This window comes from Sturnus vulgaris, chromosome 11, assembly GCF_052056855.1.
Source record: "Sturnus vulgaris isolate bStuVul1 chromosome 11, bStuVul1.hap1, whole genome shotgun sequence".
Classification (NCBI taxonomy): domain Eukaryota; kingdom Metazoa; phylum Chordata; class Aves; order Passeriformes; family Sturnidae; genus Sturnus; species Sturnus vulgaris.
Window position 1 is genome coordinate 14,529,007 of NC_142253.1, and position 23,401 is coordinate 14,552,407.

At 44.9% G+C, this 23,401-nt stretch overlaps 1 protein-coding gene and 1 long non-coding RNA gene across 4 annotated transcripts in view; both read left to right on the forward strand.

Annotated features, from left to right (window-relative positions):
• Window positions 1–1,934: 1,934 nt before the first annotated feature.
• Window positions 1,935–10,683, forward strand: LOC106849195 (uncharacterized). The gene is made up of 6 exons (XR_015806081.1): window positions 1,935–2,026; window positions 2,397–2,536; window positions 3,746–3,987; window positions 6,817–6,939; window positions 7,833–7,905; window positions 10,548–10,683. It is a non-coding gene; the product is annotated as an uncharacterized LOC106849195 (long non-coding RNA).
• Window positions 10,684–11,234: 551 nt separating this feature from the next.
• Window positions 11,235–23,401, forward strand: part of POC1A (POC1 centriolar protein A) — a 42,415-nt gene continuing 30,248 nt past the window's right edge. Inside the window, exons 1-7 of one of the 3 annotated variants that reach the window (XM_014869640.2) lie at window positions 11,235–11,335; window positions 12,550–12,634; window positions 13,334–13,505; window positions 14,372–14,551; window positions 15,657–15,764; window positions 17,038–17,153; window positions 21,440–21,573. In XM_014869640.2, the coding sequence (XP_014725126.1) occupies window positions 11,318–11,335; window positions 12,550–12,634; window positions 13,334–13,505; window positions 14,372–14,551; window positions 15,657–15,764; window positions 17,038–17,153; window positions 21,440–21,573 (813 nt within the window). In that variant the 5' untranslated portion in view covers window positions 11,235–11,317. Of the gene's footprint in view, window positions 11,336–12,182; window positions 12,235–12,549; window positions 12,635–13,333; window positions 13,506–14,371; window positions 14,552–15,656; window positions 15,765–17,037; window positions 17,154–21,439; window positions 21,574–23,401 lie in introns of those variants that run through there. The other 2 variants (XM_014869641.2, XM_088171566.1) reach the window with 2 other exon arrangements.

Below are 23,401 nucleotides of genomic sequence, written 5' to 3' on the forward strand. Positions count from 1 at the left end.
CTTGCGCAGTGTTGTAATACTTTACAAACAAGAAGCAGAGCAGCCCTGTGTCTGCCCTCCTTGGGGATGGTGGTCTGACTTTTCAGGCTCACAAGAGACAGAAGGAGGAACTGAACACTTTGAGAAATGAGCCTGCGAAATCCCACACTGCCAAATGAGGCTTTGTTTTGCACAAACAACACTAAGCCTTGAATACTTCAATCTTGGCTGACTGTATGTGTCAAGTGAGTCAGAGCAAATGTCCACCCAGCTAGCAGCAGACTCTAAATGAAAATGCTGGTGTGCACTGTGCTCCTGGCAATCCCCTGAGCCAGAGCATATAGACTGGGAATTTAAAAAAAAAAAAAAAAAAGTGTTAATGATTAAAGGAATAGAAGTTCTGGTGAACTCTGCCTTGATGAACTTTTATGAACTTGCTTAGTTTAGATCTGAAACTTGGCAATGAGTTATTGTCATTTGGAAACGAACTTCCTTAAAAGAAAATAGTATATTTGTGTTCAATGTCAGCTGCACTTTCCTGCCCTCTAAACTCTAGTATAGCACATCACACTGTCGTGAAACTTGCTGGTCTTTAAATTGACAGTTTGAAAGCCATACAGTTTTGCTTTGGCTGAGTATCCTGTAATGGCAACAGCCTGCATTTCTGACATCTTTTGTCATGGTGTAAGTATTTATGGCAACCATGTTGTGCTTGAGAGATTTTTTCCCTGAAGGTCAGGACAGTTGCAGATGAAACAGCTGATCCCTTCCTCTACTGGTCCTTTACTGTACCTCTGCAATTTCTAATAAATGTTTGCTGATTAGAAGAATTACCTTTGGGGTAATTTGACAGAACTAAATGCTGCCAACCCTAATGTGCTTGTTCAATAAGTTGATTAAGCAAGTTAAGTGCTTCCCCTTTGCCATATAGTTAGGGACTTCTTGGTGCACCTAGGTTTGCACCACTAGGTTTGGACCACTCTGCTTAAGTAGGAAAACAAAACTGGATGTTCTTAGCATGAAGTTCTACCACGCCCTGAAATTGGACACCATGTCTCTTCAGGTTAACACAAAATACTGAAAGAAATATTATAAAAATAACAGGAGTTAGAAACAACTGCCTGGAACCTCAGCTGTAATTATAACAGTGTTCAGCCAGTGCCTGAACTTGGCAAAGGTACTGGCTTCTGTGATCAAATCAGCCTGCTTGAACCAGAGCTTGGCCATTCTCCAGGTTTAGTGTGGCACTTTGGGCAGGCAATGCCTTTCTTGTGCTGGTTCTCTGGAAAGTCCCTCACACAGAACAAGTTTCAGTGGATCACTTCCTCATTCTGCTCCTCAGCTTCTGCTTGGCATAGGCTAGAAGCTGCCATGAGCCTGCCAGCTGGGCAGTAGCTGTACACCCTTGAACTGGAGCCAGCATGAATGCAGCTATGGCAGAGGCTGTGGGGTCTGCTCCCTCCAGCTGAGGGTCTGGTCCTTCTGTGCAGTGGTGATTATTCAAGGGACCAAGCAACTCCTGAGGAGCAGCTGAGTGATATTCCCTCTGTTCTCCTCCTGGCTGCTTGGAGCATCCTGAAGCCCAGCAGGTATTTTCTGTTCAGCTGTGGTAACAGACTGTAATAGATAAACATCTACATATTCAGCAGGCTCAGTAGGAAGGTTTGTTCATGTCTCTGTTTAGGCTGGTCTGGATTTTGTCATATTTTGCTGCTGTTCCCAGATGTTTCCTTCTGCACTGAAAGTACAGTATGGCGTCACTTTCGTCTTTGGAAGAGTAAACAAAACAGAAGCCAGCTACTTAAAACATATTCCTCTGCTGTGACTAGAGAAAATCTCTTGTTCAGATACAGACATCCGCTGTTTGCATTGCTCATCCTCCTGGCAGGGGTTATGGGCTTTGTCTCACTTGGTTCAAGCCTAACTTTTCTGATCCTTCTATTTTTGAAATGCCTGAAATGCTGTTGCTTCCTCTTACAGATCTTGGTTCCAGCTGCTTCCCACATCTCCAGGAGATGATGAAAAAAGAGCTCATCAGTGGGTCAAGGTATGGTGCTAGACAAGAATATGCTTGATTTTGCCAGGACTTGGTTTATCTATCAATCACATTGCAGGCCTGGCATTGAGCTGAAAGGTAGAGGCAGAGGAATGTATCTGCTCTCCAAGAGGGGAGTAAACGTGACCCAGAAATGCAGAGCTGGGTGACTTGCAGTGAGAAATAAATTCTTTTGAGAAGGCCTACGGTGTTTCAGGAGACTCTGACACCTACAGGCTTTTTCTATACCTCAGGATAACTTAAAGCAGCACTCTCCAAACTCACTGCAGCTGTAGCACCACTTTTTTTTTTTTTTTTTTTTTTTTCCCTATCCATCTTCCTGCAAAAACCAGCACCTTTCTTCCCCTTTCTGCTTTCACAGGAAAATACACAACTCACTTCCTGAAGGCTGAGTTGGGAGAGGTGATGCTGTGATCACTGGGTGCTGGCTCTTCACCCCAGAGGGTTTGCCCTGCTGCCAACAACTGCACGTTGCTGTTCCTTGTCTTCTGTGAATACTTGGTGAGCTTTGCCCTAGGAACAAGCCTAAAGTGCTGAGGATTTTCTGGAGATAAAGCTGAAGCCAAAAGTTGAATATGGACACTTTTTAAGGGTCAGAAAATGCTAGGAACTGGCTTGTTGAATCTGTGTTTTGAATGGAGGATTCACATTCATTTGCAAAAGACTGGAGCTAGACAGTGCAATACCCGCTGGTCCTCCAATTTTCCAGCCCTTAATACAGCATTGAAACTCTGTTGCAGCTGTTTGAAGGATTCACACCTAGATATAAACCCTCCTATAGAGGAAATATAGTCATGTTTATATTTCTTCCTTGTGCTGCTGGTGACTCTCCCTCTGTTGACAAGCTCTTCGTTCATTGGCACGACCATGACAAGCCTGCTTTTATCACTGTTTCCAAACTTAGCCAGTGTTTAGAACAGATTGTTAGAGAACAGCAACCTGGCAGTGCTAACAAGGTGAGCTCAGGGGTTCTGGGCTCTTAGCCATCTGCTGGGTCTCTGTAACCTCAGTAATAGCCTCTCCTCTTACAGAGATCACAGAATCCTGCAGCCAAACTGCCTCACACTGGGCTGCAAGAGAGAGACGAGCAGCAGCTCAGAACTGGGTACCAAGACAGGTTGTTTGTATTGATCCTGCTGGCATGAAGAGTGTTTACTCCACACAAAGGCTTGCTGCAATGTGTTTCAACAAGGAAAGCCCTTTCCCCTTGCTTGGCAGAACTTGTCATAGCCAATTGAAATAGCCAACTTTTCATAGCCAATAGCTAGTTTGTTACCAGGGTCCTTGCAACATGTTTCCCTGGTGAATCACAAAAGATGCAGACTGTCAGGGTGTTTCTGCAGGTGTCAGAGGGATGCAGCTGGAAAGGTTTCCAAAGGTGACACTGGGATGTCCCAGGCTGCAGCTGTCCCTGCTGCTCTTTGGGGAACTATTCCTGGGTGCAGCTGAACATGGTCCAGGCCTCTCCTTGCCCACAGCCCTTCAGGACAGCTCTGTGGACTTGCTCAGGTAAAAACCCAGGGCTGGTTATCACTTAACAGAACCATATTGTACCATCTGAGCCAGCCCAAGCTTGAAGTTTCAAACTCCCCTGTCTTCTTTGATACCCAGGTTTGGCTTTTGACCAAGACTAAAGTCTTAGTTCTTATGTATTTTTGTTTTTCAGGCTTGAACTGGTTACAACTAACTCTTCTCCTCTGCACTTTCTAGCTTGTATGATTCTGTTATAGCCCAACATTAAGATGGACCATCCTGAGGTGCTAGAAGGCTACAAGCCAAGAGTGAACCACAAAAGATGAGTCCCAGCTGCATTGTGCCTGAATAAGGAGCTGGAGGGAAGCTGCCAAGATCTTTGGCCTGTCCAGGGAACTGCTGCTGGCATGGAGGTGTTCACACCAGCTCCTGCACAGGACGCACAAGTGTCTGCTCACAGAAAGCCTGTACTTGCCAAGGTAATGCAGCTAATCCCTAACACAGGTCCCTGCATATGCAAACCCTGTACACCTTGACAAGCAGCTGCTCCCCCACTTCCCAGTCCTGCTGCAGAAAGTCTGGGATGCCTCATCTCTGTCACCACCACCCAGCAGCCAGGTCCTGGTATCACCTTTGGCATCAGGGCTTGGCTTTCCCATGTTCCCCCTGTGCAGTCTAGTCCAATCTCTTGGGCTGGTTCCCTAGGCTGGCCTCTCTCTGATAGGCATAAGGACATTTCTGCAGGTGTCAGAGGGGCCCAGCCAGAAAGTTCCCCAAATGGGGCCCTGGGATGTTCAAGGCTGCAGCCATCCCAGCTCCTTCCTGGGGACCCACTTCTGGTGCAGCCAGACACAGCCCAGTCCTCTCCTTGCCCACAGCCCTGCAGCCCAAATATAACAGATATTTGGGTTTTTTTCTGTGGTCTGCTCTGGTCACACATATCTCCCTTTCCTTTCTGCAACATGCAGGAATGGTGTGTGAGAAGGAGAGGAGCCAGCTCTGAGTCTTCAGGAGGTGCAAGGCTCCTGAGAGCATAGTGCATTAGAAGGACTGGGAAGTTCTGTGCTTGTCTGTGCTGACCAAAGTCTCCTGTCAGCAGGAATTTTTCTAGGAAGGTTGACATCCCCCTAACTACTCTGCTCTCATAATGACTGAGTGTTCATCCTTTTAGTTTTTCCCATGTGGCACTTTCCACAGACACTTGATACTCTTCAGCAGGATCTTACTGATACCTTCCTTTAATCTGCAGAGTGGAGACCCAGCTTTGGGAAATTCTGAGACAAAGAATTTTTCCATAAGATTAGAAGCTTAAAAGTCAAGGCCAGATATGATCCAGCCCAGTGCTCAATGTTGTTTAGAAAGCAGCCCTATGGGGAGAGGTGAATACTGGAACATGCTTCCATGGCACTGGTAATACCATCCTGCTTTGTTGGTGAGTGGTGCTGGACCATGCAGTCCTGCCCTGGCCAGGCCAGCCCCAGCACCAGGGGCTGTGAGGCAACGAACTCATCGGGTGTGGGTACAGGACATCTGCCCCATGGGTCAAGAATTCCATGTCCCAAAGGTCTCAGCTTCACTCCTGTGAACTCAGCTAGCGTTTTCCTAGCGTCAGTTTTGGTGCACTTTGGGCTCTGGGTTGATGCCATAGTGAGTTCAGCTATGAACTCTGCTGACCCCTGCAGACACCAGCAGAGAAAGTTCAGGAACTGAAAGCAGCCACCTGCCCTTGGTCAGCAAGATAAACAGAGTTGAGCCACATGTGCTGAAACATTTTAAAGCCAGGTTTGATCTACATTCCTGTAACAGATTTTAAGATCTTAGATTGGCTTGAGACACTAGAACCGATGTAAGTAGACAGAGACAACTTCGTAGATGCCAAAAAAGCTGCTGATGTTACTCTGGTTGGATCCAGCTTGCCAGATTTTCTCACTCCTGAATCCTTCTCCTCCTTTAGGCTTGTTCTGGAAACTGCAGGCATGTACGAGCTCCCTTTACTCTGTCTCTCTTGGATGACTTAAGAACTGTGTAGCTCCAGAGAGGGAGTAGCAGTGTATTCCTCTGATGCTTCTGCATGCAACCCCTTATCACCCTTCCCCTCAGCCCTTCAGCTATACAGATGAGCAGTGAAAGTAGTACAAATCCACTGCAAAGACTAGGCAGCAAATAAAACAGGGTATTGCAATTAACAGGGTGCTTTCTGACTCTCTGCTGAGCAGGTGCTTCAAATCTGAAGCAGAAATATTTTCTCTTGGTATCCTGAGCAACTCCAGAGCCCCTTTGCTTTACAACAGTAAAGACCCTCTGCATGCCTAGTGCTGAGGAGAAGAGAGGACTCCTCCAGCCCTGTCAGCTGTTTCCTGCTGTTGTTATAAATCAGCTGGTGTCACTTTCTTCCCTCTTTTCAAGGCTGTGATAACAAGCACCTGGGGCAGCCAGGTGACCTTTGGCTGAGCTTCCTCTTTAAACTCCCGTGGCTTTTGCTTCATTGCCTGGTTGTTGCACAGCAGTAAAGATCTGTTCTGATAGCAGTAGAGGTTGCTGCCTTTTCTCTTCTTATGCAGCATTAAAGCTCTCTGAATTTGCTTGAATGGATTTGCATTTAGGTCAGGACTTACTTGAGAAAAAGGTGGGGTTTTTTCCTCCTGTCTTTTTTTTTAACTCTGTAAGGAAGGGTAATAAGCACAAAGGCATTTGGGAAAAAGAAATGTGGGCTATGGTTTGGCACAAAGGGGAGGACAAAGTCATTAGTAACAGAAAAAATAACTGATGTGGCAGAAAACTACATCTTCAGCTGATGTAAACCTCCCCGTGGAAGCAATGGGACCATGTCACTGTCATCAGCTGAGCTGCTTGGTGGGTCTGCTCCCTTCTGTAGTATCTAACCTGTCTGCAGCTGCTCCCTTCCACAGCAGCAGCAAAGGAGTTTGGATAACAACTCTCTGTGCTATGAATCTTCATCTACATTCTTTGGCTCCTTGTAGCTGTGTGCTTGGGCTGCCTAAGTCCCTGCTGTGCTCTCTGGATGCAGAGTGCCAATAACAGGGTGGCTGTCACAGCCCAAGTGGTCATTTCGACCCATGCCATAGCATTGCAGGGTTGGTTGCCCAGTGCCACTGCCTCATCTCCAGGATGTATTGGGATGGGACACAAAACAGCCGTGAAGGACCCATGCTGGGATCATGGGGACAGGCTGACCTTGTTGTGAGAATGCTGCTAGCAACTGGGAGACCTGGGTGTAGGTGTTGGTTCCATTTTAGCATTGTGCACTGCATTCACCAACTCCATGTCTCCTGGATCTTTCTTTGTAGATGGCAAAATACTTCTTCCCACCACTGGTCTTGTTGAGAACCTCAGGTTTTTCAGAAAAAGTCTCATGGTGGCTTTCTGAAGCTTTGCATGCTGTCCCTTGGAATATTCTTAGAACTGCAAAGGTATGAGTAGAATCTGGTATGCTCAGCAGTTTAAGTTTCAACACGACATATGAGAACTGGGGTTTGTGGTATAGAACTGGTAAACGTTAAATTTAACAATTAAACTTAGACCCATACACTCTAGAGAGAAATCCAGGTCTTTATGAATTGGGCTTAAAGTCAGAGGTTAACTGTAATTTCCTGCAAGAACGACTCACCTGAATTCTGGGTGTGTCTGATGCTTTGCAATAGCTTTTGCTGCTTTGCAGCATGCAGGAATCACAGCTTTGGCAGGGCTGGCAGTGCAAGGCTCTGTCGAGGTGACAGAGGGGACAGATCCTGGGTTCTGGTCTCTTTCTGATTCACAGTGGTACAAATAAACTCAGGGAAGTACTTGCTGAGAATTACTAGATAATGCCTAGGTGGCGAGCTGGGAAGTGGTATTTGAAAGAGGCAAGCTCAGCGCTTTTATCACCCGGTGTTACGGTATTCTTCACAAAAAAGGCTGCCTAGATTTGCCTGATTCATCTCTAATGAAGCCGCCTTGCATTTCATCCCGTTTTCCTGCTCGCTTTTCCTCTTTACCCAAGGCAGGCTGTTCGTGGCCCCAGCCTGCCCCCCGGTGGCCATCGGGAGGACGGCAGGAGTCCCTCCGGCCGGGGTGACAGCGCATGGCCCGAGGGCTCCTCCCTGGGCGTCAAGAGGGGGCTGGCTCCCAGGGCCACCCATCCTGCCCAAGCCCGGGGCAGATAATGCCACAAGGATATTTGAATGGCTGAACTGGGCTATTCGAGACTATCAGCTCTGCCGCTGGACCCAATGTGTGCTGCTTCTTCTCAAGGGCCCCTTTGACCCTCTTGACATGAATTATCTTTAATTCTTTCTCTTTTGATGTTTCCTCTGAACTCCCACAGATGAGAGAGTCTCGCCAGTGATCTGCTGTCACCTCTGGCTGTTGGTGTCACGCAGTGGCAGCCCAGGGCTGAGGTAAGCAAAGTAACCATCCATGGCCACCAGAGATGCTGCTCGTGTATTATCTAGAAAGCACCTTGGGGTGGTTTTTTTGGGTGGTGGAATCCTTCAATTAAAGCAAATGTTTCCATTTCTTGCTTTTATAAGTGGCAGTGCAATCACAACATGTTTCTGGTTTTTAATTTTTCTAAAATAGATTGTACAAGATGCCTTCAGGCCGTAGGCATATTTAGCATCATGTGTATCTTCTTTTTTTATTTCAGTGCTGAGAAAGAAAAGCTAATATTCAAATGCCAAAGAATTTAATGAGGAACAGGTCAGGCCATGCTAGAAACCGCTTCAGACTTCCAGATCCAAAATCCATAGCTATGTGGGCAGAAAGGCCATGTCTGAGGGAGGAATGTATCTCTTCAGATGCAGTACCTCAAAGGGCAGGGAGGAATGCAGAACTTTTCAGGCACACAGACACCCCTGAACCAGCAGACTGTCTACTATGGGAAAGCAGTGCAGGGAGAAGGATGGATGGCTTCCCTGAGAAGACCAATTCCTGGGATTGTGTTAATGGCTCTGCATTTATGAACAAAGCAGGAGTGATTCAGATAAAGTAAACCAGAACATCTCTTGACCAGATGGCTTGAGTGAGGGGTTGGGCTTTGTGTCTCCAGTCTGTTTGCTGGGTCATTCATGGATGGAAAGGATACTTACTGCTTTTGAGTGTCATGCCAGGTATGAAGCAAGTATGCCCCCTGGTCCATCTCTCCCAGCTGATTTTAAACCCACAAGGTAAAAAAAAGTGCAATCCTATTCAAGAAGTTTGCAAAGAAAATGAGTTGACATCAAGGAATCCTTGCTGCTTTAGGGCAGGAGATGTCAGGAAAAGGATTCTGCATGCTAGGGCTGCTGTTTCTGCATTTCAGGGGTCCAGGAAGCCACATTTCTGCAGGTGCCAGAGGGGCCCAGCCAGAAAGCTCCCCAAATAGGGGATGTTCAAGGCTGTAGCCATCCCAGCTCCTTCCTGGGGACCTGCTCCTGGTGCAGCCAGACACAGCCCAGGCCTCTCCTTGCCCACAGCCCTTCAGGACAGCTCTGTGCTCACTGCTGGGCTCTGCACTCCTGCCACTGGTGGCTCTGGGACAGAGAAGCAACAAGTTCCCTTCAGCAGTTTCTTCTCAGTCTGCTCCCCCTGCCAGGGCACTGCTGCCAACCATCACTGAGATGTCACCTGCAATGTCCCCTCAGCACAGCACAGGCACCACAGTGATATGCCAGAACATTCCATTGGAACCTGCTGTCTGTTGGTGTCAGTTGGCCTTTGCCTGCCAGCTGGGAGGACACAGCCAGGCTGTCCCGGGTGATGGCCATGGAACGAGAGTTCTCGTCCCTGCGCTTTCCCCAGAAGCTTTGGAAAATGCTCGAAAGTGGCAAGTTTCAGTCAATTTGGTGGAGTGAGAGTGGAAAATGTGTGGCCATCAACAAAGATCTCTTTGAAGTGGAGGTGTTGAGCAGGGAAGGACAGCAGGTCTTCCACACACAGAAAATTAAAAGTTTTATGCGACAGCTGAATGCGTATGGATTCACCAAAATGCAGCGGAATTTCCAAAGATCTGCCTCCCTGCCTGAATTCCTGGCAGAGGAAGTGGCAGCTTCTGCTCACAGCCAGGTACAGCAGCTGCTCTGCACAGCAACCAGCACTTGTCATAATCTGGGGGAGGAGAGGGACCTGCACAGAAAATAAGGCCTCCTCATAGAAGGCCTTTTGCAGGTTGAAAAGAAACTGCTTTTTATAAGGTGACTTACATAAAAATAAGGGAGAGGGACTTTTTGTGCAGGCAGAGAGTGACAGGACAAGGAACAATGGTTGTATAGTGAAAGAGGCCAGGTTTACACTAGATGTTAGGAAGAAATCCTTCCCTGTGAGTGTGGTGAGACCCTGGCACAGGTTGCCCAGAGAGATTGGGGATGTTCCATCCCTTGAAGTATTCAAGGCCAGGCTGGATGGGGCTCCAAGCAACCTGGGATAGTCAGTGGCATCCCTGCCAAAGGCAGCGGGGTTGGGACTTGATGATCTTTAAGATCCCTTCCAACCCAAGCCAGTGTGTGATTCTGTGATGGAGGGGATGGGAGCGAGTGGTCTGGTTTTCGTTTCCTTCTCAGGCTGTGCTCAGGCATGCTTGAGTGAGTCTTTCTGACTAGTAGAAATGCAGATAAGATACTTTTTGGTGAGATCTGATGAGTTTGAACCCATTAAAGGCTCACACAGACTCGCCATAACCTGATTTCTCTGAATGTCTTTGCTCTGTATCTTACTGCATCAAACCTGAAACTTTCCTGTGGCATCTGCCAAGTGCAAAGCAGATACATCAAAGGACCAACAAGATTACCTGCCTGCTCACATCTGCACTGAAGCTGCTGAGAAATAATGATATTTGGTTTTCAAAAGTAGTTGTTCTGCTTTTGAAAATCATACACAGCTCTGCTCTCAGGAGGCAAAACTCCAGGGGTGGCGTTGCCTGAACACAACCATCACAAGCTTAAGCGTGATCTTTAGGTTCTACACGGCCCTCAGAGTACATGATCCTCTGCTGCAATTTGGAGTAACTTTGGGGTTTCCAGTCTTGGGATGGTGGCACCTAACTCTTCTCCTTTGCCTGTTTTAGATCCTCTACTACTTTAACCCCAGCTTCAACAGAGCGCATCCCTGGCTGTCAGAAGCGTGCAAGAGGAGAGGTGTCCTTAAAGGAAGGGGCCCAGATGCAGAAAAGATGGAGGAAAGGCCCCTTTAGAAGCCCAGATGGTCAACCCAAGCTTCATGGAGAGGCAGATCTGGGCTTCACACAGGTGCCTGTTAGAATGCAGTCAGTGTCCCGTACATAGTGTCTCATAGTGCTGCTCCTAGATAGAGATAAACAGAGTTGGATGAAATAAACTTGAGTTGGTATTAAACCACTGGAAGAATAAACATGTCTCAGTTGTCCTGAGCTCTTTGCACAACTCCAGCGTGAGTTCCTATTTTGAACAACCAGAGCCCAAGTAGAAGCAACTGATCTCCCACCAGTTCAATCACTTCTTGGAAGTGACCAGCCCGGCTTCTTAGCCCTCGAGAGCACGGTCGGGACCGTCTCCACCAGGCTCTGGAGCCATTCAGCCCTAGAGCAGGAGTAAGGCAAAGGAGCGGCGTGGTTGGGCACTGAATGGGCTGCCCAGGGAGCGGCATCAAGCCTGCCGGAATAACTGATATAACAGCGGCAGAAGGGGCTTTCCCCAGCGTCCCGAGCCCCCTGACGGTGCCGGCTGCGCTCAGAGGAAGCCGCTCCTGAAGCGCCGGCCCTCATCCGGCACGGCCCCGCCCCCGCCACGCCCCCTGCGGGCGGGGCCGTTGCTACGGGGCGCGCGCGGCGCGGGAACCGAACGGCAGGCGCGGGGCATCATGGCCGCCCTGAGCCAGGTGAGGGGCGGCCGGGCCAGGCCGGAACGGCCAGCCCGTGTGAGGCCGCTGCGATGGAGCCGGGACCTCCCGGAGTGCTTGGGGGGCTGCCGCTGAGCTGGGATGGTGGCGGTGGCAGCCTTTGGGCCGTTGTGTGCGAGCCAGAAGGGTTGTGACTGTACAGGGAAGAGTGAAAGGGGAAGGCAGGGCTGGTGCTGGTCCGCGCGTGTCCGGTGCTGTGAGGGGCTCTGAGGCCGGGGTGGCGGTGGGAGGCAGTGCTGGGCTTAGGGGGGGGTTCAGTGCTGCTGTGGGGCTGGGGACAGAGGGGCTCGAGGAGATTCATGCTGCTGTAGCCCTGGGTCTGGGGTGCTGCTGCAGCTGGGATTGGTCTGTGTTTGTGGAGGGAGGCACCTCTCCAGCACCTCTCCAGCACCTCCAGGCTGTCGGAGGGGTTCTGGATCTGCAGAGGGCTGGTGCTGGGTGTTGAGGGAGGAAGGCTGCTCTGTTCTGGGGCTGGGTGCTTGTCTGAGCAGGGGGCTCTGCTCAAGTCCTGAGTGGGAAAAGGCTGCGATGGGGATTTTCAGGAAGGCAGGGGCAATGCGTGTGAGAGCGGGGATTGAAGGTTGATCAACCTGTCGTGAACTCTGGGCTATTCTCAAGTGTTAAAACCTCTTATAATAGTTCTCTCGGGTCTTTGATTTTTGCCTGACCTCAGGCTTTTGTTGGCCTTTAAAGCAAGCTGCTGTGGGAAGGGTTGTACGTCAGTCTGTTTTGCTGAAATTCTCATTCCTCCTGCCTGTTTCAACAGGTGTGTTAAATCTTGCAAATTTGCCCCTTCGGTTCACACAGTGGCCTCTTGGCTACACCTGAGCTGAGATGAGCAGCTGTCAGAGCAAAGCTGAGCTTGGCTGCCTGCTCAGGTGACCATGGCTTATCTGTCCTACAGTCAGCTTTAGAGTCTCTATGCCAGCAGTGTGTTGTAAAAATGCATGAGGGATTTGTGGTCACTCAAGATCCAAATTAAAAACAGCTTGGATAATTTTCTTCTTTTAAAATTTATGGTATATATGAAATTTGCATTTCGTGTTGTGCATTGCCTGCACAATGGTTCTTGCCTCTACCTGTTTTTTTGTGGGGTGAATATGTGGCTTGGTGTACTTGTAGAAATATAAAATGATTTTATTGTACAAGGACGATTCTTAAACCTGTATTGTCTGAACATCCTTGTCTTCTAGGAAGATCCATCCCTGGAGAGGCACTTCAAAGGCCACAGAGATGCTGTCACTAGTGTGGACTTCAGTTCCACTAAGAAGCAATTGGGTAAATTGTCTGTGTTTTGATGGCCAGTGGATAAAGAAAGAGTTGCTTGGCTTTATTTAGGTGGGGGGAGCAGTGGAGATAACTGAACTCTGCAACAGCAAAAGGTCCTGCTGGTGCTTCCTGCCAACAGCAGATTGAGCACTGCCCTACTCACCTTGTGTTTTTGATGTGTTGTGAAGAACTGCTGAGCTGACTTTGGTCAATAGTTTGCCACAAAGGAGAGGTGTTGGAGTGAAGTGTAGCGAGGGTTCTTTTAAGTCACCAACTCCCCAGTCTTCTCTGCTTAATCTATAGTGCCATTTAACCTGCTGCAGCTGATACCTGCCTCTGCCAATAAGAAAGTGATGAGATAACCTTCATTTTCTGAGTGTATGGAAGATATTTTCTGAGTGTATGGAAGATTTGCAACCTATGTGGTTTCTGCCTCTGCAGCTGTTGCATGGCTGGACTCTTGGAAGTAAATTGTCAGTCCAAAGTAATGCCTGACTGGCCTTGTTTTTTTAGAATTACTGATGAAATGATATGCATGACAATAATGAAATACACAGCTTTCAATAGACTGGTGAAGCTTTAAGGCTAATGTGTTGAAACTGCTGGAAGCTATGATGATGAACTGAGTGTGAAATGTAGTTTTAGTGTAATTGGAGAACTAATGCAAGTTTGGTTTTGTGTGGTTTTATTTTTCCTCTTTTATTTCAGCAAGTGGCTCAATGGATTCTTGCCTGATGATCTGGAGTATGAAGCCTCAGATGAGAGCCTATCGCTTCATGGGCCACAAAGATGCAGTTTTGTGTGTCCAGTTCTCACCTTCTGGTCACCTTGTGGCTTCAGGCTCTAGAGACAAAACAGTCCGTTTGTGGATCCCTAGTGTGTGAGTATCTATTCTGACTCTCTTTGTGTTTAATTATGGCTTGGAATTTCCCCTTACTTCTTTGTAGCAGTTCTCTGACTTTGGGACAGGGATCTGTTTGAGAGAAAGAAGAACCACAGTGTCTTTGTCTGCTCTTCAGTCTGTGAATATGTAGCTCCTGATGGTACAGTACATGCTGGAGGCAGATTTTGGACCGAGAGTTCCATAAGCCTGTTGGATCTCTAAATATGCTGTGCTTTGGATCTCTGAATATGCCAGAAAAATGTATCTTGCATTTATTTGGAAATGATGTGTAAAGAAAAATGAACACATTTGAATTGTCTTGCCTGGCTGAGTTAATGGCAGTTTGCTCACAGCTGTACAGCATCAGGTGTGCTGAATTCAGTCATGTTATTTCTTGTGTGATGTGACACTGGAATGGCCAACTGGAGCATGGACCATTACAGGAGCAGTTGTGAGGCTGTTGCCTGCTTGGCTAGATGAAATGTGAAAACGCCTCTCTCCTTGCCTGCCTTGCAGCAAAGGACCTGGCAACACTACCTCAGTGTCTTCTTTTGCACTGATGTTTTGCACAAATTAGCTGTAGCATTTTTTCCCCTTTGTAGGAAACGATGGTTGTTTCCTGTTGGATTGGCCTCCAGTATGGAACTGGAGCAACTGGTTTTAGCTGTATATTCTGTATTGCTCATGAAGCATGAGCAAGTTTGGGGTTGATCAATGTTTTTATCCTACTATGGTCACATGCAGTTCCCATAGAAGTGGCAGTTACTAGCACTGCTCAGCATACAGCAGCTCTGTGTTTTCAGGTACAGAGTGTCTTTGCTGCCCTGTTGTGCAATTTTAAGGAGCTCTTCTCTTTTGTGTAGCAAAGGAGAATCAACTGTGTTCAAGGCTCACACAGGAACCGTGAGAAGTGTTCATTTCTCCAGCGATGGCCAGTCCTTAGTTACAGCTTCTGATGACAAAACAATCAAAGTGTGGACAGTTCACAGGCAGAAGTTTCTGTTCTCACTGAACCAGCACATCAACTGGGTTCGCTGTGCCAGGTGAGTACAGCTCTCAGACGAACAGAGATGGAGATTTATCCCTCAGAGCAGAGGCTCAGTGTCATGGTCTGGTGCAACACATTTGTATTCAGGGTGATTCAGGTGTGTCTAGTGATTGAAATATATTGACCTGCAGAGACATCCTTCGAGTAATAGTCTGCACCCACTTTGTGTTGCTCCAGTAACCTCTGTCAAGCAGAGGCTTTCCTGCTTTTTCATTTCTTCTGTGTTTTGTTTTTACCTGGTAAGGAAAATTCTTTATCTTGAAGTTGCTAATAGAAAAAAAGGAGAGATTTGTACTGTTATTTCAGCTTAGTTTCTTTAGATTTGCCATGTCCCTTGTTAAAATGATCACCTGTACTACCTCCAAAGTGTTTCGAGTGCTGCCATGATAATAACATTATTTCCTGCAAACCGTTTCAGATTTGGTTTCAAGGAGTTACTTATGCATATGTGTATCTAGGATAAAGCCATGGTTCCTCTGTCGGTAAAATGTTCATTACAGTTCTGGAATGTGGTGGTGGCAGTGGCTGGTAGCATTATAGATGCCTACAGAAGAGCAGAAAGGATGGTTTTCCAGTGTGTCTCGTGATCTGTAGTTAGGGACTCAAGTCTTGATTCTGTAATGTGTATGCCTCTGAAGAGAGATCTGGATCTGTCATGGATATGCTATTTCGAGATGGGAACTCAATATATTTTTCTAAGACACTGGAATGGTGAAGACTCTGCTGCAGCTGTTTTCTTGTAAGTGGCTGTGTTGCTCTGAACTCTTGTGGCAAAGGCAGGAATTGTTTTGAATCAGGGCAGAGAAGAAACACTTAAACACTTTAATTGAAACAAGTGAGACACAAGATCTTAAGTCAGACTCACGACTTTCCTGAGGGTTATTTTATATGGTCGTGGAGTTAGGCATAGTTTGAGTACTTAGGGCTTGCTTCCTTTTCCCTCAACTTAGTGATTGGATTTTCAGTCTCACCGATGCCTCTGTGACTTCTTGAAAAGTGAGGTGTATTTACCAACATACTTTGACACCTGGCCAAATTCAGTTGACCCTGTACTCCTTTCATTTGAGGGTTTTTCTTGATTGCTGTAACTCTTGCCTTAGATTCTCTCCTGATGGACGATTGATAGTGTCATCCAGTGATGATAAAACTGTCAAGCTGTGGGACAAAACCAGCAGAGAATGCATCCATTCCTTCTGTGAGCATGGAGGGTAAGTACCTGGTGGTGATGTCTGAAGTGAGGTTACCTGGGGAACTTACACCCGGTTTGTGAGGTTCAGAGATCCCTGCCCTGGCAATTATAAAACTGCTTAAAAAACCTTTAGGACCTCTTGCAAAATAGCCAGTGTGGGGGCCCAGTCCAGAATTGCCCTGGCCCCTTTGACTGCTAAAGGTTAGAACTGTGAGGGTTATATTTCAGTAGCAGTCCAGCACATCAAGCCTCAGTTTCTTTGTGCTTACTTATTCTTGGAGATGCTATAATTCTTTATTTCTTTTTTTATTTTGCTCTGAGTTGACATAAATTAAAAGTGCAGAAGTCTACTGACAGAATGGCACTTGGATGCTTTGATTCACCTTCAAGTTTTTAAATAACAAGGTTATTCAAAAACCCCACTTTGCGTTTCAGAAAAATAGCTGTTACATTTGGAATGCTGAGCCACAGCAAAAGATAATTTACTCAGAAACAGAAAACAAGTCCTCAGAGAACTGAGACTGGAATCTCCCTAATTCATTGCTGCACTGAATTTCTAGTGCAATATTACGTTATTTCTAGGTAAGGCAAATATTATTAAGACAAATTCAGTCATAATTTTTTTCAGTGCACTTAAGTATGTGTCTTGTCCAAACAACCTATTGAAATAACTTTTTCAGCACTTGCTACAAGAATACTCAAAAGAAAATTAATTTGTCCAGTTTGTTTGGTGAGGAGTTACAGGGTATCTTTCCCAGAAGGGGCTGAAGTTTTTATTATACTCATGTATTCAAACTAAAAGTTATTTGTTTCAGGTCCAGAAAGAAATTTGACCTCAGCCTTGCTACTTTCCAAGTGGAAGCATATGATTTCAGGCACAAATTCACTAAGTTCCATCTTAAATTTACTTAACAGAAGAACAATCTGTGTTCAGTCTTGTACACATCACTCTGGAAATAATGTTAATTTAATAGAAGACATATATTATGCAAACATTAAATGAACACTTGAAAATGTTGTTGTGACAGTTGGATCCATCAGATTTCAGTAGGTTTGTGTCAACAGCTCCTACACCTGTAATGTGAAGTACTGAAGATGTGCTTAGGTAGGAGCCTGCAGTCTGCCTGGGGTTAGAAGCAAGGTCTTAAGAGAAATTCAACAAAATAAATTTTCAGGCCATCTCCTTTCCTTAATATTCATTGAGTCCTGATGTAGTTTCCCTTGTTGAAAAGGCTTTTTTGCTCTTTGGCAAGAGTTGAACGTCAGCAGTTGGGTTTGGTTGCCATTGCCAGGTTTGTGAACCACGTGGATTTCCATCCCAGCGGAAACTGCATTGCCGCGGGGGGCACGGACAGCACAGTGAAGCTGTGGGATGTCAGGATGAACAGACTGCTTCAGCATTACCAAGGCAAGTCAAGAGCTTACAAAAGTTCAACCTTTCCATGTATTGATGCAAATTGCTCTGAAGTCCAAGGATTGTTTCTGCATCAACTGCTGCTTTTCCAAAAAGGCACTGCCAGTGGGAGCCCTTCTTCATCAGACTTTGTGCTTTGCTTTGTGTTTAGCTCCAGAACAAATTCTGAAGCTGACCTATGTTGCAGGTGGTCTGAGTCTTACCTGCGATGCCACTTGGCTCATATTCAGTGTTATTGAGAAGGTGGTGTGCAATAAAAAGGACATGGCCTTTGCCTCTGAATAAGCCTATAGGAGGAGTCAGAACTATATTCTAGAAATTCAAAACGTTAGGTTCTTTTATGAGGAAATTAGGAAAAGTTAAAAAGAAGGAAAATCTAAATCAATCAATTGCAATTCTATACTATGATCGTGTTTATGGTTCCTTTTCCAGACTCTGTTTTTCAGCTTCCATATTTAGCTTTGATAATGCCAAATGGCATCTTCTGCCATTACCTGTCCTTGTCTCACTGATTAATGCTGCTGTTTGGTAGATCTGGATAGGAAAAGGGTGCTTTCCCATCTCTGCCAGCTTCTTTGCTGAGATTGATTGACCTGTTCTGTGCATTAGTTTCTTGTGCTGAAATATAGCTTTTCTTTGCTAATAACAGTTTTTAAAATGAAAAATTCATTTGAAAATTAATACATTCTCAAGCACTGTTTCCAGTGTTGATAGCTTACTAAACTTAAACTTATTAAACTTAACTTTCCCTTAGGAAGTGTTTCTGGCATGCTCATAAAGCAGATCAGAGACATGGGGCTGGAGCTTGATGTGTTCTTTCTGCCCTCAGCATCAACTTTTCAGTGTGTTCCTGCTGTGACAGCCTCACAGCTTTAGTCATTCTTCTGGATCACAGTCACTCCCAGCCTTCTGACAGTTAAAAAAAATCTAATAGAAACCAAACGTTTTGATGGCTGTTGTTCCAATTAGTCAGTATTGAGCGTGCATTTTGTGTAATAAGTATTGTTAACTTGTGGCTCGTATCAAAACTTGGAAACGCCTTCCTGAAATCGTGTTGCTAAAATCAGTAGTGTTTTTAAATACTTGGGCAGTGTCAGGTTGTCCTTTAACCTGCTTTATCAGCTTTTCAATGGTGGTAAGATCTGCAGTGCATGTTTCCAGCCACTGTATAACTTGGCTCTGAAGTCTTCTCTTCCTGCTTTCCACTTAGGGCTATTAAATTGTCCAAAACTACTGTGGTTTAGGCTTGGCTGCCAGGTTTATTTTTTGTCATGGAGTAACATATTTCCCTGGTATCCCACCCTTACTGAATGGCATTTTAGTGTGACACCCTTGCTATTGAAGAGGTCATTTTCCTGGGGTGAGTGTTATTTTTAACAGCTACTGTGTAAATCCTGTGAATTAAACTTTGAACTAAAAATAGTGATAATAGCTGAAGAAACCTTAAATTGGCATGGTGGCTTTTTGCAGCCACTTCATGCGCCTGCAGCCACAAACTTGTGTGTTTGTTACAAACATTTGATGTGTTTGTAACATATGTGTTAATAAGTCCTGCCCTTCTGAGGGTTTATACACACCTCCTTTTGGCTAAATCTAGTTTAGTTTTGTGGCTCCCCTGTGAGGCTGCCAGTCCTGTCCCACTAGATGGCATCTGTGCCTTCAGAATGTGCTGATGCTTCCCGATTTCCAGGGAATCCATTTTAAGCATGGAGTTTCATGGAGGAGTTAATAGACGAGTAGCCCTGCCTCGGGCTCTTGCATCTTAAGGTTGGGCTGGTTTCCAGCACCGATTAGTCTTTTAGCAGTGTTGCTCTTGTTGCCAGCACTTGTTCCAACTGTGACATTTGTAAATGAAAGTTGGAAGTAGAGAGCAAGCTGCAAAACCTTTTGTATGGTGTGTTTTCCTTTGAGCCAAGCAAAGTATGCTCTGGTCACGTTTACTGTACAGGAGAACACACAGATGCTTTATTCGGTGCTCTGCTTGGCACTGACCCTTTTGTACAGCAGATTTTGTACAGCCCCTACAGAAGTGGCCAATGTTTATTGCCTGACATTTTTTCCCTGTCCAAAGCTGTGCATGGGACACCTTTGTAGCAAGTCTGTGGAAACAGCTCTAAACTGTTTTTTATTCCTGTTTATTTAAAAATAATTGGTACTTTTATCCAGTTTGGATGGGACTGATGGTAGTTATCCGTTCAGTAGAAACTGTGGCTGTGTGAAGTTCATCCTAATTTGTCTTCTCCTTGGTGGTTACTAAGGGTTGCATTAAAAGAAGTGTTGTGGGGCTTGGGACAGTTTTGTGCAGGCTGAGAGGACTCAATTTTAGATGTTACCCCCAATATAAGTCCATTAAGAGGCCCTTATTTTGCTAGGGCTTGGCTGGCAGAAGGGTGGACTTGTAGCAACAAGTCAATGGGAAATACCACCTTGTGCTGCACTGGATTTCAGTTTACAGCAAGAAATCAAGTGAGGTGGCAGGATGTGTTGCTACTTTTTTTGGAGAGGTGTTATGAGTGGGTTTGTGGGAGGTATGACCTTCTTTGACAGTAGAGATGAACTTTTCTCTGAGTTTACAAGAGCCCAGAAGTCCTTGGGCACAGACGCTGCAACTGCTTATGCAGCTGCAGTCTGTGTGACTTTATTTTCCATTATGGAAAGGTTTTTTTTGTGATGCTGGAAATACTTTATTTGCTGTCTGGAACTTGGAAGATGTGATACATTACTAACCTTGTCTATTTCTGATGTGATTCCTTTCAGGACTTTCCTTAGTTGAGAAGATACATTTACATTTATCTGAATATAGACACTAAGGGGGTGAGGAATATTACGAATCACTCAGAAAAAGATTTTTCAAGGGAGGAAGATATTTATCACTCTTTCATAAGAAAAAACTCCACACAGTCCTTTTTCTCCTTTAATACATAGCATGAGTCAGGGTTGGGGATAGAGGAGGATCTAGCTGTGAGCTAGAGACAGTATTCACCAACGAGAATAACAGCTGAGAAGTCACCTGTGTTAAGGTTTTCTTCCATGTTTTGTAGCAGTCTGGGTGAAGAGGAGTTGTTTTCAGAACTTTGCTGAGGTATTTAGTGTTCCTGAGAATTTCAAAAGTAGAGACATTCTGTTTTAAAATTGAGCTAGGTTATTTCAGCTATCTGCTTCAAATCCAAATATGCAAAAATAATATTGGGTTCTAATGTATTTGAAATAGTATTTTAAGGAGTTTCTTAACATGCAGTGTGGATTCAAAATGCACAGCAGACTCTCAACAGAACATAAATTTAGTTGGGTGTGATGTATCAGAAGTAGTAGATTTGAGATACCAGAACATTTGGAGGGCATATAATATAATTAAGAATAACTGGATGGTTAAATCCCTCCTCAGGCATATTAATATTCTGTAATGTCACACACGCTCAGGAAGCTGGGCATATGTGAAGTACTGCGTGTTCTCATAAATAAATATGTTCAATAGCCTGTTTTATAAAAGTTTGGGGAGGGAAAAAAGTCATATATTAAATGTTTAATGTTACACTGAACTTCAGTGAAGTTGGACTTTTTTCCTAGAACATTTTCTTTAGCTTTTTTCAAAATAAATCTAGGGCTTCATCTTCATGAGGGAAAATGGCTTTATTGCAAGTTCACACTCTTGATAGTTTGTCTATTTGTATTTGTTTCAAATATTTGGTGAGGCAAATAGGATGTCTGAGGAAATAATGCTTATATTGGACCACTTTCAAGTTGCTCTTATTTCCTAGTTTCTCTTAACCCCAGTCTTGGCTAGAGTCGGATAGTAAACCAAAAGAAGCTGTGCAGTGTCAGCTCTGAGTGTCTTCTTTGTAATTTCAATCTTCTCAGTGTCCTAACATACAGATTTTAATCCAGAGTGACTTGAGAATGAGACCAGCAGCTCCATGATGGTAAAGTACATCAATGTCCAGCACTCTTACAGAATCCTGTAGTTCACTTGCACATACAGTACATTTTGGGGCTCTACTGTAAGTTTTTGTGGCATTAAATCTCCCAGAATAATTGGCAAAACTTCCTTTTTCCTTTCAGTAAAGTAGTGCCTATTTTTACAAGAATTGACTTACTGTTATTGTTCTCCAGTGCTTTGAAGAGCTTTTGTGGAATGTTTCCCCCATGATAATTTTCCTGTTAAATTTTATAACAGAAAATTGGAATGTGCTTGTGCTTTATTTTATTCTTTTGCCTTGGGCTTATGTAAACTGGTTTTGGTGACTATTATTGCTATTATTACTTTTTTTTTCCATCCTTAGTGCACAGCTCTGTGGTCAACAGTCTTTCCTTTCATCCCTCTGGAAACTATCTGGTTACTGCTTCCAGTGATTCAACTCTTAAGATTCTGGACTTACTGGAAGGAAGACTTCTCTATACTCTACATGGTCACCAGGTGAGGCAAAGGCTTTTTTACAGTAATGGACAAACTCATAATAAAATGAGCAAATCCGTGCTTGAGACTTTGGTTCTTCATGACCAAAAATTGTTTGAAAAGTTCCTTGTGTAAAATCGTGATTATAATGCTAATAATCTTTGAGATCATCACTGTTTTGAAGGGAAGGAGGTAAGGGCAGGAATGGAGAGAATGAGAAAGCAAGACTAAAAGTGAGCTCCAGTATTGAGGATTCCAGTCTAAGGCAGAAGGAACTCAGAGCATCACCCTAGACTCTGACTGACCCTGTCAGCCACTCTCTATTGCAGCTCTCCCTCCCTCTCTAGAGACCTGCAAATAACACTTGGCCCCTGACATAGGTGTTTTGAAGATAAATGCTGTTCACCTGGCAGGAAATCCAAGAACAGTAGCAGTAATATAGAGGAAATCTATTTTGGGATTTGATTTGGGAACATCTTGTTAATGGACCGAATCATACGAGGTGATAAATGGTGCTGGTTGGTTAAGTTTAACTGATTGGCCTATTAGTATTATGCTGCTGCATGTGTTGCTTGTAAGGTTAATTTTATGAATGCTTGGAGCTCTTTCTAAATCTTAAATGAAAATAAATAGACTAATTTCATTGTCCATGCAGAGTGGGGTGTGGAAAAATCAAGACTGCCTTAAGGGTTCCCTTTCCAAAGGGACAAAGAGAACAGAAATTCTTAACCCGCTTGTGTCTCTTTTAAAATGGGGGCTGAGTTTTAAAGCATGAAACTGTCAGGGGAAAACCACAGCCTGAAGCTTTTTGGAGACGATGGGGATTGTTGTGGGCAATAATGGTATCTGTGTAAGCTGTAAAACTGATAATTCTGTCTTGTGGCTTTGTTTAGTGACTGCCTTGTTTGATGTCTAAAAGGTCAAGTTTCTTCTGTAGCTTCTCTTTTGCTATATATTAATTACATTTGCTTCTTTTTTTCATGTTAATGGAAAAAATAGGAAAACCTTATGCTTAAATCTTTCATGAAGTAGAGCTTTGATTAAAACTGATCAAAGGGTTCAACTGTTAAAAGAATGGGAAGGAAATAACAAATGCTGATTATCCTAACATGTCAGCCTTGGCTGTATAAAACTGGAAGACTGGACTAAACGGATACTCCTATCAGATAGGGGCTGCAAGACTTCTGTTGCCTTAATCTTATTTTCATATTTGTTGTGTTAATCTGAGTTCTAGGGAAGCAGCTTCCTGGAAAAGGAAAAGGATTCTTACCCTGGGAAAGGGTAAGAATTCCCCATCCCTCAGGAAGGGATGTGCCTGGTTATGGTTCAGCAGGAAGCTGAACCTGCTTTCCATTTTTTCTCCCATTCAAGCTGCTAGATGTGCCTCACCGACTGCAGTAGCATAAAAAAAGAACTTAGCATTGAATGAGAGTCCAAAACTGATTATGGTGATGGAGGTCTTCAGAATGAGCAATAGAAAGTCCCTTTAGGCTAATGTTGTACTTAACTTGAGGCTTCAACAGATCATCTATTCAAAAGTAGAATTAAAGCTCCCTGTTCTTCCTCCCTGTTACTTCAGATCAGTAACAATGTGTCTGCCTCTCCCTCCTGGGCATCTAACTGGCATTGGGAAAGCTTTGCCTTTGGCACAGCTGAAGAGCAGCTGCTGTTGTGGCATTTACAGCTCCTTCAGTTTGGAAAAGAGTGCAGGTATTGGAAGTGGCTGGTGTAAATTTCTGGTTGTCCTTAAGAGTATTGCACTGACATATCTGTGGACCCCGTCGTGGCATAGCCCTGCCTGGCATTCCCTGTCTGGCATGTGCTGTGTTCCTGTGGGTTGGTTCTTTTA